Raw genomic sequence first — 13177 nt, forward strand, 5'->3', positions numbered from 1 at the left:
TTTCCCACTAACTTTTGTTACATACATGCATTTATATGAGCATACATAAATATTATCTACCTAGTCTGTACTTCTTACCATTTTATGAGGAAGACAATGTATATATTGGTAATACTTCATATACCAAAATGATTTCTCCCTTCCAAACCAATAAAACTACTTTTGTATTTATATAAAAACAAGATCATGGGTGAGATGGCCCATCATATGAGTGCTTATTTCTAAGCCTGACTGCCTGAATTCTATCATGGAAACCACATGGTGGAAAGAGAAAACTAAATCCCATAAATTATCCTCTGACCTCTACATGCAGACACACACACACACACACACACACACACACACACACACACACAAGAGAAAGAGACAGAGAGAGAGAAAGATGTATTCACTTTATAAATAAATATATGCTAAAAGGATACACATATGAACCTAGAGTCTTCAGAGTTCAGCAGCTTCAAAGTTTCATATGCTGAGAACTAGGTAACTGTATTTTATACAAATAAATAAGGTAAAATACAAAAATTATTTCACTTTAGGACAATCTGTTATGGTCTTTTTGGGTTTTCCTAAGATCCATTTCTTATACACTTCAAATACACTTCTAGATCCTTTGCAAAGAGGCCTGAGGGACTATGTGTAGATTTTAGTATCAGCTCCTCCCCTTATACTATGCCTGTGAACTGGAAATTATTTCAAGCCCCTCTTCCATCTCCACACACATTTCAGTTGTACCCATCTTTTTCAAGTCCTTTCCCCTGCAATGGCAGGAATCCACTTACAGATACACTGATAGCCTTAATGAATCTTCACTCAGTTTTACTGCAGAACTACTTTATTCTCTGGTGACTTGTTCCCTATAAAGGACTCCAGTAAGCTCCACATTCCAGTCTCAAGGGTGGTTTTCTGACTCTTGTTTGTTTGTTTGCTCACAATGAAATATATTGCTTCATCCAAAGAGTATAATTTTAAATTGATTGTATATTCATTTTTTTCTCTCTATTTACCTAAGTTTATTTCCCATAAAGAAGAAATAACAATAAATAACTTGTTATATGTTGTTATGTCAATTCAAAACTTAATGACTAAGTGACACAGACCACATTACTGAGTATAACCTTGGGCACCATTTACCCACAAGTGTGCCCTTTAATATCTTCCCAGTTACATTCACTTTCATTCTCTTATTTTTAAAGTTTTAAGAACTCATTATGTTTAATTGCCATCTATGTGTCTAGAATACATCAGTAAAGGAGTAAAAATATAAAGAGCAAAACATAACAAATAAGATTTAAAATTGGGCACATACAAAGTGGTTCTAGTTGGGCTAGAAAGACAGCAGGTCACATTACTAAATAAGAGTCTTGAAAAAGATTGACAGCTGTGTGAAGGCTTCAGGAAGCCGAGAGCATTCACCATGGAAACATCTAGAGGCAGAGTGTTTTGCTGGTGGAGTTTCAAGAGGAATCGTGCAGGGTAGAAGCTCACATCATTTGTTCAAGGAATAGTGGGATATTCTTATTCCCAACTTCATTCAATCCAGTATCCCTTCAGCATATAGCTAGATCTTGCATTCAGCTAATTATTGCAATATCAAGTCCATGTTCATAAATATTTTTATTTTATTGACAAATGTTCATATCCTCACAGAACTGTGCATTTTACAAGGTTCTTACATTCTTATTATTGTCATTATGCTCTAAGCATCCAGGTAATGCACTTGTCCTCTGTCATTATATTTCCCAGGATGGTTTTCTGAATTCAAGAAATAGAACAACTATTTCCAGCTTGAATAAAAAACAAAGTTATAAGAGCTTTACTATGAAGACCTAACTTCATCCCACAAATGACAGCGGTTAAATCTTCCATTCTTTAGTTTCCTAATGAACAACAGAGAGACCATAACCTGTTGCAATGTTTAATGCTGAATTAATTATTAATTAACTAATTAATTAATTAAACTGTGATCCTTATTTGGGTTCTCTAAATACATGACTAAGAAACATGAGACCAACTGCAGAAATTTGATCTCCAGGTAAAAATGAAATTTAAGGAGTAATGACAAAAAAATCAAATGACTTCACATGGTTGAGCCAATGACAACATTCTTTGAGCTATTGACCTGGATTTTCTGCTCTAATGGTCAATTTCCCACCAGGTCAGTACTGTAGTTTTTAGGCCCTAAGGGAAATGCTACCTTCCACATTGATCCATTTCAGGCTTTGTCTATTTCTAGAATAATGTCTCTCATGATTCTTAACCTTGCCAACTTACATCTAAATTCAAAACTCACAGTCAAACGGCAAGTGGGGTTCATAAATAATGTATTTTTCTACATTGAAGACGCCTCATGGGCCACACGTCAGGATCTTCCTTTGAGTTATGTTAATCTCACTGTGGTTAAGCCTCAAAATTGTTTTGTTGGATATATTTCACTCTGAATTCTAAATTCCCAAGGAAGTACGGAGAGATTTATGCTGTCTGAGTAATGAGAAATATTAGATAATCATATCCATGATACACACAGTGTGAGGTACTTTTCTATCTCATAAACACATAAACATGATTTTACTTCATTTATAGACACATAAAACTTTCATTTCCTTTCATCCAGTTGTTGCTCACCATACATGCATTCTTCGTCTGCTTATTTAGCTTCAAGTCCATTAGAGACAGATCTTCTCTTGGATTCTCTCTGACTTTCACCAACAAAAAGACAGGAAGAGGAGAGTTAGATGCTGGCATTATCATGAGACTTTTCTTGGGGAGGAAAAACAGATAGACTCCAGATAGAGAATCAAAGAAACTAGAGTAATGATTACACTGAAGACCAACTTGTGAACCAGTGAGTTTATTTAGGTTACTTATAGGAGTGTGGATAAAATATTACTTACAAAAGAGACAAGTCGAAGGCAGCTGCATTACTGAAAAGCTCACCCCAAAACAGTGGGGATGCCTCTCACATGAACACTGTACTCCTAAGTACTCTCTCTATGACTTACAGGCACTCAGTGATTGGGGAGTGCTTCTATAGCTTGGGAAGGAGGCTCATGAATCTTGTAATGTTCATGCTCACTAGATATGTGAAGTTTGTTTACTTCCTGAGTCCTTCAAAATCACCCGCTCCTTCCTGGAAGCCATGTTGTCACTTAGAGATTTTCAGGCCTCAAGGAGACTCACATCAAGACAGAATACTTCAACTAGGAAGCAATTGCTATGCAACACTTTATCCCGTCCTCCAGCTCTTACATTCTTTCTGCTCTCTCTTCTATGATGTTCCTGGAGCCTTGAAGGGGTTGTAGAAAGCCATCTACTATCTTAACCAGCATGTGCACCTTACTGGGGATTGAACTCAGGGTCCTTTGCATGAGCAGCATCATCACTGGTCAAGCATAGGCTCACTGGCTACTTTTTTCATTATTTCTCCAGCTACATGTTATCTCTTTGCATTTATGTTATTAGAAGTACCAATTCTTTTCTAACTTACATTGGTTATTTTATTTACATTTCAAATTTACCCCCTTCCAGGTTTCCCCTCTGAAAACCCTCTATCCCAACCCCTTCCCCCTGCTTCTATGAGAGTGTTACACACACACACACACACACACACACACACACACACACACACACACTCCCACCTCACCACCCTAGCATTCCCCTGTGCTGGGGCATCAAGCCTTCCCAGGACCAAGAGCCTCCCCTCTCACTGATGCCAGACAAGGCCATCCTCTGTTACATATGAAGCTGGAGCCATGTGTATTCTTTGGTTGGTGGTTTGGAGAGCTTTGGGGATTCTAATTGGTTGATATGGTTGTTTTTCCTATGGGGTTGCAAGCTCCTTCAGCTCCTTCAGTCCTTCCCCTAACTCCTCCATTGGGTTTCCTGTGCTCAATCCAATGGTTGGCTGCAAGCATCTGCATCTGTATTGGTAAGGCTCTGACAAAACCTCTCAGGAGACAGCTATGCCAGGCTCCTGTCAACAAGCACTTCTTGGCATCAGCAATAGTGACTGGGTTTGGTAACTGTATATGGGATGAATCCCCAGGTGGGGCAGTCTCTGGATGGCCTTTCCTTCAGTCTTTGCTCCACTCTTTGTCTCTTTATTTCCTTTAGACAGGAGCAATTTTGAGTTAAAATTTTTGAGAACCTATTCTGGTGTGATGTTTTTTTTCATAACATCTGTGTTCCAGACATCTACAGGGATGGGTGCTGTCCTTTCAAACATTTCATCTGACTTAGCCACTGGCTCAATTATTTGAGGATGTTCAGTATCTTAAAATGCCACTGACCCCAACACAGCCTGTGTGGCATTAATTGCATGGTTTTCAAACGCCAGACCATATTTCTATAAATATGGATGCCACCTTTGTAGGATTTGATTATGTGTCTCCACTGAAAGAAGCTTCACCAACCCTTAATTAGACAAGCTGTCTGTTCTGTGACAGAGGTGGAGCCAGGGAGAGATTCTATCACTTGCGGCACTTTAAGTACTGTACAATGAGATTCTGTCCCCATCTATGACCAAGACCAAAACTATTTATTTAGGATGCTACTCCCAGCTACAGTCTTCTTAGATTCTGGAGTATCTTAACACAAAGCGACAGATGAGGCACACAGATGTTTAACTTCTCCTACAAAGATCTTAGTGTGTTCAAAAGTATCTTGTGACTTTCTGTCTCATTCTATATGGAATCCCTTTTTATAAAGTCATACAGAGGGTGGGCAACTTGGGAAAAATATGTTATGAATGCCCACCATATCCAGGCATCCCCAGGAATACTTGTTGCCTTTTTATATTTAGAATCATAGGATTTTTTTGCAGTAATGTTATGAGGTCTCATATGCACATTATTGGACCATATACTCCCAAGAATATAACAGCTATGACTGTCCTTTGCACCTTGAAAGACCTGATCTCCCTTTTAGCTTTCTTCAGACATATCTTTATGTTTTTAGCTTCTCTAAATCTTCAAATTACTCATAACAAAGCATCATGTCAACTATATAATGAGACTTTTTTACAGAAGATATACTGGATGACAAAGCAATATCCCAGGCATTCTATGACAGAGGAACTGAGAGAGAGTAGTGGGAAGGTCCACTATGGATCATTACAAGCAAATGAAAAGTAATCTTGGGATCTAGCAGCTAAGGAAATATAAATAGAAAAAAACGTGATAGCAAGGTCTACTATAGTTCCAATAGATGTAATCACTTATCTGGGATCTTCATCCTTGCATCGTTCTGTGGGCCACATGGATTACCCCCTACCCATATATCTTGATAAGCTGGCTTACGTTGTTTGGTGCTATTCCCCTAGTCTGACTGTGCTCGTGTGCCTGGGATCTGGTAGACACTTGGTCTGAATATAACTGTAGCCTTTCCCATTGTCTCGCCCTCAGAGACACGTGGCTTTGGACAGAAGCCCAAGGTTGGCAAACAATTTCCACACCCAGCATACTTTCTGCTGGTTTTGATCTGAATGGTTCCATCCTATATTCACCACTATTGCCACTGTCCCCTGGTTCTCTGGGAGCTTGCCATGAATTAAGGGAGACTTGGCTCCAGAATCCACTGAAGCCTCTGCTACTTTATAAAAGTCATGTTCCACAACAGGACTCAGAATAAGACACTAAAGCCTCACACCAGTCCAGTGATCTCCTCTTTTATAACTATGAACATGGTTCTATGTGGCCTGGTGGACTAGACATCAAACACAGCTTTTCTTATCACCATCTCCTTTCCTATCTCTCACCTCAAATCATTAGATTCCTTTCACTACCCAACTCTTCCCCTGGGATCAGGGTTTTTGTTGTTTTTGTTTGTTTGTTTGTTTGTTTGTTTTGTTTTGGTGGTGGGGGGGGAGTTGGTTTGCTTTAGTTTAGTTTTATTTGGTTGTTTTATTTTGTTTGAGTTTTTATTTGTTTGTTTGTTTGTTTGCTGGTTTTGGTTTTGGTTTTTAATCCAAGGAAGCATTCTTTAGAACCGATATAAATTGTGTTTTCTTTTCCTTGCATCCTGCTAACCTTACAGAATAAAAAGCCAATACTTTCACCTCATTGTAATCCAATCCTTTCTACATAATAGATTATTGCAGAGATGCTAAGCACACCTTCTTTTTCCCTTCCTAATCCCCCTTAATATGAACTAGTTCCCTTTGGTCTGCCACAGTTGTCTCAAATGCATTTCTTAGTACACATACATGAGCCAGGAAACCTCACCAATATATCTTGTCACTTATATTTTACCTTCAGGAAATATAATATTTGTTACTTAGCTTTGATTGTTCTCATGGCATCTCTGGGATCATGCAGTAGACTCCACTCATCAAGCTTGATTTCAAGCAAGCATGACATTGTATGCTGCAAAATGTAAAACAGCCCCACTTGGATTGTCCCTGAGGACTCTGAACCCAGGCTTTCCCTGTGGGTATAAGGCCCAGCCTTGATTACAGGTCTTATCACCCAAAGCAAGGCTCATTGTTCCTTTCATGCTGCATAGGGAAAGATACCATTCTAGGATTTTTCCTGTGGGTTCCCCACCCTTGATAGATTAGCTTCAGTTCCATGTCTCAGCACTCATAGCAGAGGAACCATTCCTCCACAACCCATCTTTGGCTCTGTTGGTGCTGGTTTAAGCACCAAGAATGTTATATGGACATTTCCTGGGCATGAGGCATGACACAAACTTTTATTCTCAGGATAGGGAACAAATGGCCAATCAAAGTAATAATTACAGCAAACTACAAACTGATGAACCATTAAGTTTATTCATGTTACTGACAGTAGTATGGGTGAAGGAGCAAAAACAACTCATGGAAACGTCATCATCAAACACTGGCCCCTGAAAGCTACGCCCTAGGAGCACTCTGCATGACTTGCAAGCAGCTAGCAGGTCAGATCTCTTCTCCTCTGGCAACTGTTTAGTATTTCTATAATGAGAGGGAGGGAGGAAACCCAAGAGCTTTCAGTTTCCAACTTTCTGGGTTATGTGAGTTGTTGTGTTTTGAGTCCCATGAGCCTCCCACTCTATTTCCTGGAGGAAATACTTTCACTTAGAGCTTTCTGAGCCCTAATGGGACTTCCTTCAGGATGAAATGTTTCAACTCCCAGGAAATTCCTACACGATAGCATCCTACTCAAATGGAACTTTATAGGATATTACATTTCAAAATTATAGAAAAAAAATGAAACAGAATCCTAGAAGATTCGATTTAAGATTATGTGGGAAGAACAGGGATTCTCCTTGCTCTGAAAGCAGCATCAATCTCAGCCTCCTAGTAAAAGGTGCTAGCAACCCAATCATATAAGTCAATCACTTGTGCATAAATTGAAAGTTAATAAAATTTCCTTAGATTATTATATTAATGATCACTAATCCGAGAAAGTGTCTCTAATGTATAGAACTAAAATAATATCTATATAGTTGTCTAGTAAACATAATAATAACACAATTTAAATAGTCTATAGGTCTGAGAAGACTATGACAAATAATAAAAAACCAGCCCATCCCTGTTAGAATAATATACCTCCATAATGACTTAGTTTCCCTAAATATATTTTCACTATTACATGTTGCAGACTATCACAGCCTAACCCAGCTCCTGCCTCCTTCTTCGTGGGTTTTTGTAAACAGCTTCTTGAGATAATTTGTCTGTGCACGTGGTACAGAAAATTCAAACAGGCTATTATTGTTCATTCTGGGCAAATACTTTAACACTGAACTATAACCCTAGCCTTATTTCAGATCAATGAAATATACTTTTATATTTGTATTAATGTCACTTACTATTAGGTAGGGATGGAGTTGTGGTATAACATACATTTTGATATTTCGTTTAGATAAGTATGTATGTGTATACATATAAATATAGATATTATATAGATATACATATATATTTATGTATGTATTTAGTTAGCTAGCTAGCTAGTTAGTTAGTTAGCTAGAGAGTATATATTTGTCTTTACCACTTACAGAGCTTTGGTTATTCATTAAATGTGCTATAATTTTATACATTTAGTTGCATTACTTAAAAAATAACTTTTGGAGGGACATTTAAACAATTCTAATGACATTTTAACTTGCTTAGAGTAATTTTATCCTTTCTTTCCAGGTTGTAAAAATGATGATTATTGTGGTGGTGACATTTGCCATCTGCTGGCTACCCTACCATGTGTATTTCATTCTCACTGCGATCTACCAACAGTTAAACAGGTGGAAATACATCCAGCAGGTCTACCTGGCTAGCTTCTGGCTGGCCATGAGCTCAACCATGTACAACCCCATCATCTACTGCTGTTTGAACAAAAGGTAAAAGCAATACTGCTGGCTGGTGCATGGGTCTCTTAGCACCTCCACCTTCTGTGGAAGAATGGGGAGAGTGTGTAAGAACTCAGAGAGAAAACAGAGCATGTTCTTCTGAGCTTTTCTGACTTCACTAAATGCCCCACCTTAAAACCTAAGTTCTCAAAAGTGTCACTGAGCAGCAGCTCAAATTGCTAATCTGTGACCCTTTCATACAGTTCCTCATGTTGTGGTGACCTCTAACCATAAAATTATTTTGTCACTACTTCACAACTGTAATTCTGCTACTCTTATAAATTGTAATGTAAATGTCTGTGTTTCCTGGTGGTCTTAGGTGACTGTGGGAAGGGTTGTTCGACCCCCAAAAGGAGTCAAAGCCCACAAGTTGAGGAGCACACATTAGAGATTTTTAAAGGTGGATTTTACGTGTGCTAATTTCTTCCCTTAAAACCTTCAGAATTTTATCTGCTAGTGAAAAAGAAACTCTCATGAGTGGAGGTTCATCCATATTCCCAGGGATGAGGTTTTTTTTCAATGCAATTAAAATACTTTTTTCTATGAGAGGGGGAAATAATGGGCCTCATGACAGGAATTCTGTTAAAAGCACTCTCATTGCTGTCAGAGCAAGGACAGTCCCTGTCCTTCCCACATAGCCTTGCATGAGCCGATTATCTCTCTGGAAACTAATACATGAAGATTGTGAATTTGCCTTGAGCTAGGGCTACATAGCAAGATCCTGTCCAAAAAAAAAAGTGTAGGACCACTTATAATCAAGTTTAATACTATAAAGAAGGTTAGCTCTGGCCTCCATATTTTAAAAAATATGAAAGTTCTAAAACCAAACCCACTTTGTTGGTATGTTGAACACATAGAGGAGTAAGGTTAAATTTTACAAGATAGTCCCCTCAATAAAGCAATGGCTTTGTGCACCAATAGAAATGGTTCTTTGTGAAGATATAAATAACTGCACAGTCTAACTTCTCAACTTGTGAAGACACCAAGAAACTCGTGTCTTAAGTTGGTTAAATGCTTAATGAACTCTTTTTAAATTAATTGTAAAAACCATGTCTCAATTTAAGCCACTGCATAAAGTAATAAATCTGCTTTGGATCAATTGCACTTAATAGCATACAGTGACAAGAATTTCACACATTTATATATGATTAGATAAAACCATTATGATTAATAATTTTAACATTAAATGAGACTAATTTGTAAATGTGCAATTATTTGCAATAAATGTTTTTGGAATAGAGTACGCCATTTTCTAATGCCTTAACTAGGCAGCCTCATGTGATTAGGTAGGTAAATGTATGGGATCACTGCCAAAAAACCATTTTCTCCATTGATAGTCCCAGGCCATGCTTTTTTCAACTTGAATTCTTCCCTAATGATGGGAAATGATACTTTTAGAACAAGACTCACAGGACTGATGCTGTACTGTAAACACAGGCCTATGTAAAAAGTCAAATTTGGAGCTGTGGAGTGTAGCGTAGGTATCCTGTATTTTATCGCTTATGGAAGAGTTTGGGGGAAGGACTGAGGGCACCGATAAGGATAGGAACTTCTCAGGAAGAACAACAAGAGTTAACTAATCTGGGCCCTTAGAGCTATCATAGACTGAACTACCAGCCAAAGAATGAGCATGAGCTGCCCCCCCCCACACACACACACACACCTGGTGCCGCCCCCTCGCCATACTACACCTATGTAGCAGTTGTGTATCTTGTTCTTCATGTGGTTCTCTAACAATTGGAAGGGGCTTGGGAGTACCCCAAAAACTGTTGCCTGTCTGGGAATTATGCTCTTCTAGATGGCTGTTGCCTTGTCTGGCCTTCAGTGGGAAAAGACGTACCTAACCCCGCAAAGTTGATGTGTCAGGGTGGAGGGATACCAGGGGGCAAAGTTGATATGTCAGGGTGGAGGGATACCAGGGGGCGGAGGAAGGGGAAGACTCCACCTACTTAGAGGAGAAAGGGAGTGGGGATGGTGAAGGGATTGAGAGGGGGTGAAATGCCCCCCTGAAACTTCCTTTTTCTCTCCTGCTTCTCAGATTTCGTGCAGGCTTCAAGAGAGCATTTCGCTGGTGTCCTTTCATCCAAGTCTCCAGCTACGATGAGCTGGAGCTCAAGACCACCAGGTTTCATCCCACACGGCAGAGCAGCCTGTACACCGTGAGCAGGATGGAGTCAGTGACCGTGCTGTATGACCCCAGTGAAGGGGACCCGGCCAAGTCCAGCCGCAAGAAGAGGGCGGTGCCCAGAGACCCCAGTGCCAATGGCTGCTCCCACAGAGAGTTCAAATCTGCCTCCACCACATCAAGTTTCATAAGCTCGCCCTATACCTCTGTGGATGAATATTCCTAAATCCATGTCCCAAGCTAAAGGCTGTCATGAGGCCACCATGAGGCCAACCTAGGTCCCTCATTCTCCTAACCATGCCAGGTCCTTTTCTAGGTACTTTGGGAAAGCAGAAGGGCAGTCCTTAGGTGGGGATACTTCATTTGAGAAAAGTGGAATACCAACATAACAAAAACTACCAACATATCAGCCAGCACAAAGAGAACTGAGTCTTCAATCATATGCAAAGTGTGAATCTGAAAGATGCTCTAAGTATCCGGTGTCTGTCATTTAACAATGGCAATGTGTCTTTGTGACCTCCGAACAGCAGAGGGGTTTTCCAAGAGAATAAGGAGGCTCTAAAATGCTATGATGAGCAAGGGAAACATGACCTACATAAAACAGAAGTTCTGTGTGGCTGTGAAGTGGAGAGGGCAAATGACTGACTTCCCAAACAAGTAATAGAAAACTCAGCCTCAAAGAGTAGGGAGATATGGTAGGAAGAAGGCTTTTCAAGAAAATTTATGTCATAAAATAAAAACTTTCAGAAATTCCCTCCAAAACACTTAGCAGAAAAGGAGAGATAGTCAAAGCATTGCCCAAACACAGCATGTATTTCTCTTGATTATTTTTCCAAAGGAAATAATTTCATTTAATTTTGACCACTAGGTGTTTTGAGTGCTAAACTAAGTTGCAGTCAAATTTGGGGCTTTAAAAGACAAAGAAAATTCTTACCATCTTCTTTATCTTATTATTCATGCTTTTTAAAATTGAGTAAAATTGTAAAAACACTAAAGCTATCATCCAATGGAAAAAGAGAAATCCATATTTGCCTCGGTAACTCACTTGCTTGATTTGGATAACAAGTTAATAGTACTTAGACGTCATCAAGCCAGACACCAGCATCTCCAAGTCCCTGAGCCAGCTGCTTCCCACTGCCATGCAAAGAAAATCAAAGTCATGAACTTTACTGGTTATATCATGGCATCCTTCTCTTCTTTCCTCACTGAGAAAAAAACAAAGGCCATTGGGGGAGTATTACAATATATTTCAAGTGTGAGCTGAGTTGCCCCAGGACAAATTGAAAAGTATTAATATATGTACTGATAAATCAGAGAAGACATAGGCCCATAAGTAGCTGGCTAGAAAAAGAAGATGTGTAGGACTCTGGGGACATAAGCTAGAGATGAGGAAGAGGACAGCACACATGCTCCCAGACACAAAACTTGGTTGTCTGTACTTAGTCAAGAGAAAATCCCTCTAGAAGGAAATGTGTTGGTATGTGTGTGTGTTTATGTATCTCTTCCTAAAGTTTGTTTGACTCATCTAATAGAAATTAGTATTTTTGGTAGTCTCTTTTCTTACCCCTATAAATGCTTCCCTTGTTAATTTATGCTTGGAATACACTGTGAGATTACTTCCTTTCCAGTTAGGGGAACTGCCATGTGTAGGCACATTTAAGAGGCCCAGAACAAAATTACAGACATCTAGAAATGTAGAATGCGTCTTCCAGACTACATCCTTTACAAGTCATCTTTCCTTATGTTACTACAACTGTTGATTCTGTTCATAAAATCGCAAGCCTTCTGGGAATGAGATTTGTCCTACAAACTTGTCTTTCCCAACATTCAAGTGGGTTTTATTAACTATCTGTCCAAAATACTTGCCTCTAACACGTTTTTCTTTGTATGCTCTATCAACATAAGAATATTTCTGAAGATCAGGGCAGAGGCAATTGCCTGGTAGTAAATCATAGTGGATTATCACAGCATTTGTCTCTAGTCCTTTTTTCTCATTTGAAGCCCAAACCATATATACCAGACTGTTACACAATTTCAACTCTCTAAAGTACCAAATTATATATGCTTGGGTTTACTTTAATAACTCCAATAAACAAACAGACAACCAAATACACATATGAGTGTGCAGATAAACACTATCAAAAATGAATGTGATTGCTTCAAGGATTGAATTCAAAATTGAAACCAAAAAGGCAGATGGTCACAACAGGATTGCCCCAAAAGCCACTCAGTGATGTCTACGAAGCATTGTGTGCATGTTTCCCCTTAGCAATTGTATCTCATCATCTGAATATAGTGTTTGAAAAATGTTTATTCTTAAATTATGTAAGTGCTTATCAAATGTAAAATCATCATGAAAACCTGGTATGTGTCATGTTTCTTCTTAAGTTCACGGGTATAGAGGGCTGGTGTAGTTTAGTTTAAAGTCATGGGAGCATAGTCAGCCTTAGAATTCTCAGGCAGCAAATGTGAAGTTGGCCTTCAAATTCAATGTAGCCATCCACGCCCAAACACATTGGAAGAACATGACTCCTGGCTTTCATATTAGGCAAGTTCAGGAGAATCTCCTAAGACCTTTCCAGGGTGGCTCTTGCCACAATCAGTTGCTTTTACTTTAGTTTGGATGTTTTCACTCATCTGCTGCTGCTTTGTTCAGCTCCCTCTCCTGGCACTCTGGCCTCTGTGGCCCACACACTAGCTTTTCAGGGCCTTGTAAGGCAAGCTGGCATTATT

General features: G+C 39.2%; 1 protein-coding gene across 1 annotated transcript in view; it reads left to right on the forward strand.

The window, feature by feature from the left end:
* Positions 1-12809, forward strand: part of Tacr3 (tachykinin receptor 3) — a 105575-nt gene extending 92766 nt beyond the window's left edge. Inside the window, exons 4-5 of the mRNA NM_021382.6 lie at positions 8114-8310; positions 10358-12809. Coding sequence (NP_067357.1) covers positions 8114-8310; positions 10358-10670 — 510 coding nt within the window. The 3' untranslated portion in view covers positions 10671-12809. The remainder of the gene's footprint in view (positions 1-8113; positions 8311-10357) is intronic.
* Positions 12810-13177: the final 368 nt, after the last annotated feature.

This window comes from Mus musculus, chromosome 3, assembly GCF_000001635.26.
Source record: "Mus musculus strain C57BL/6J chromosome 3, GRCm38.p6 C57BL/6J".
In the NCBI taxonomy this organism is placed as follows: domain Eukaryota; kingdom Metazoa; phylum Chordata; class Mammalia; order Rodentia; family Muridae; genus Mus; species Mus musculus.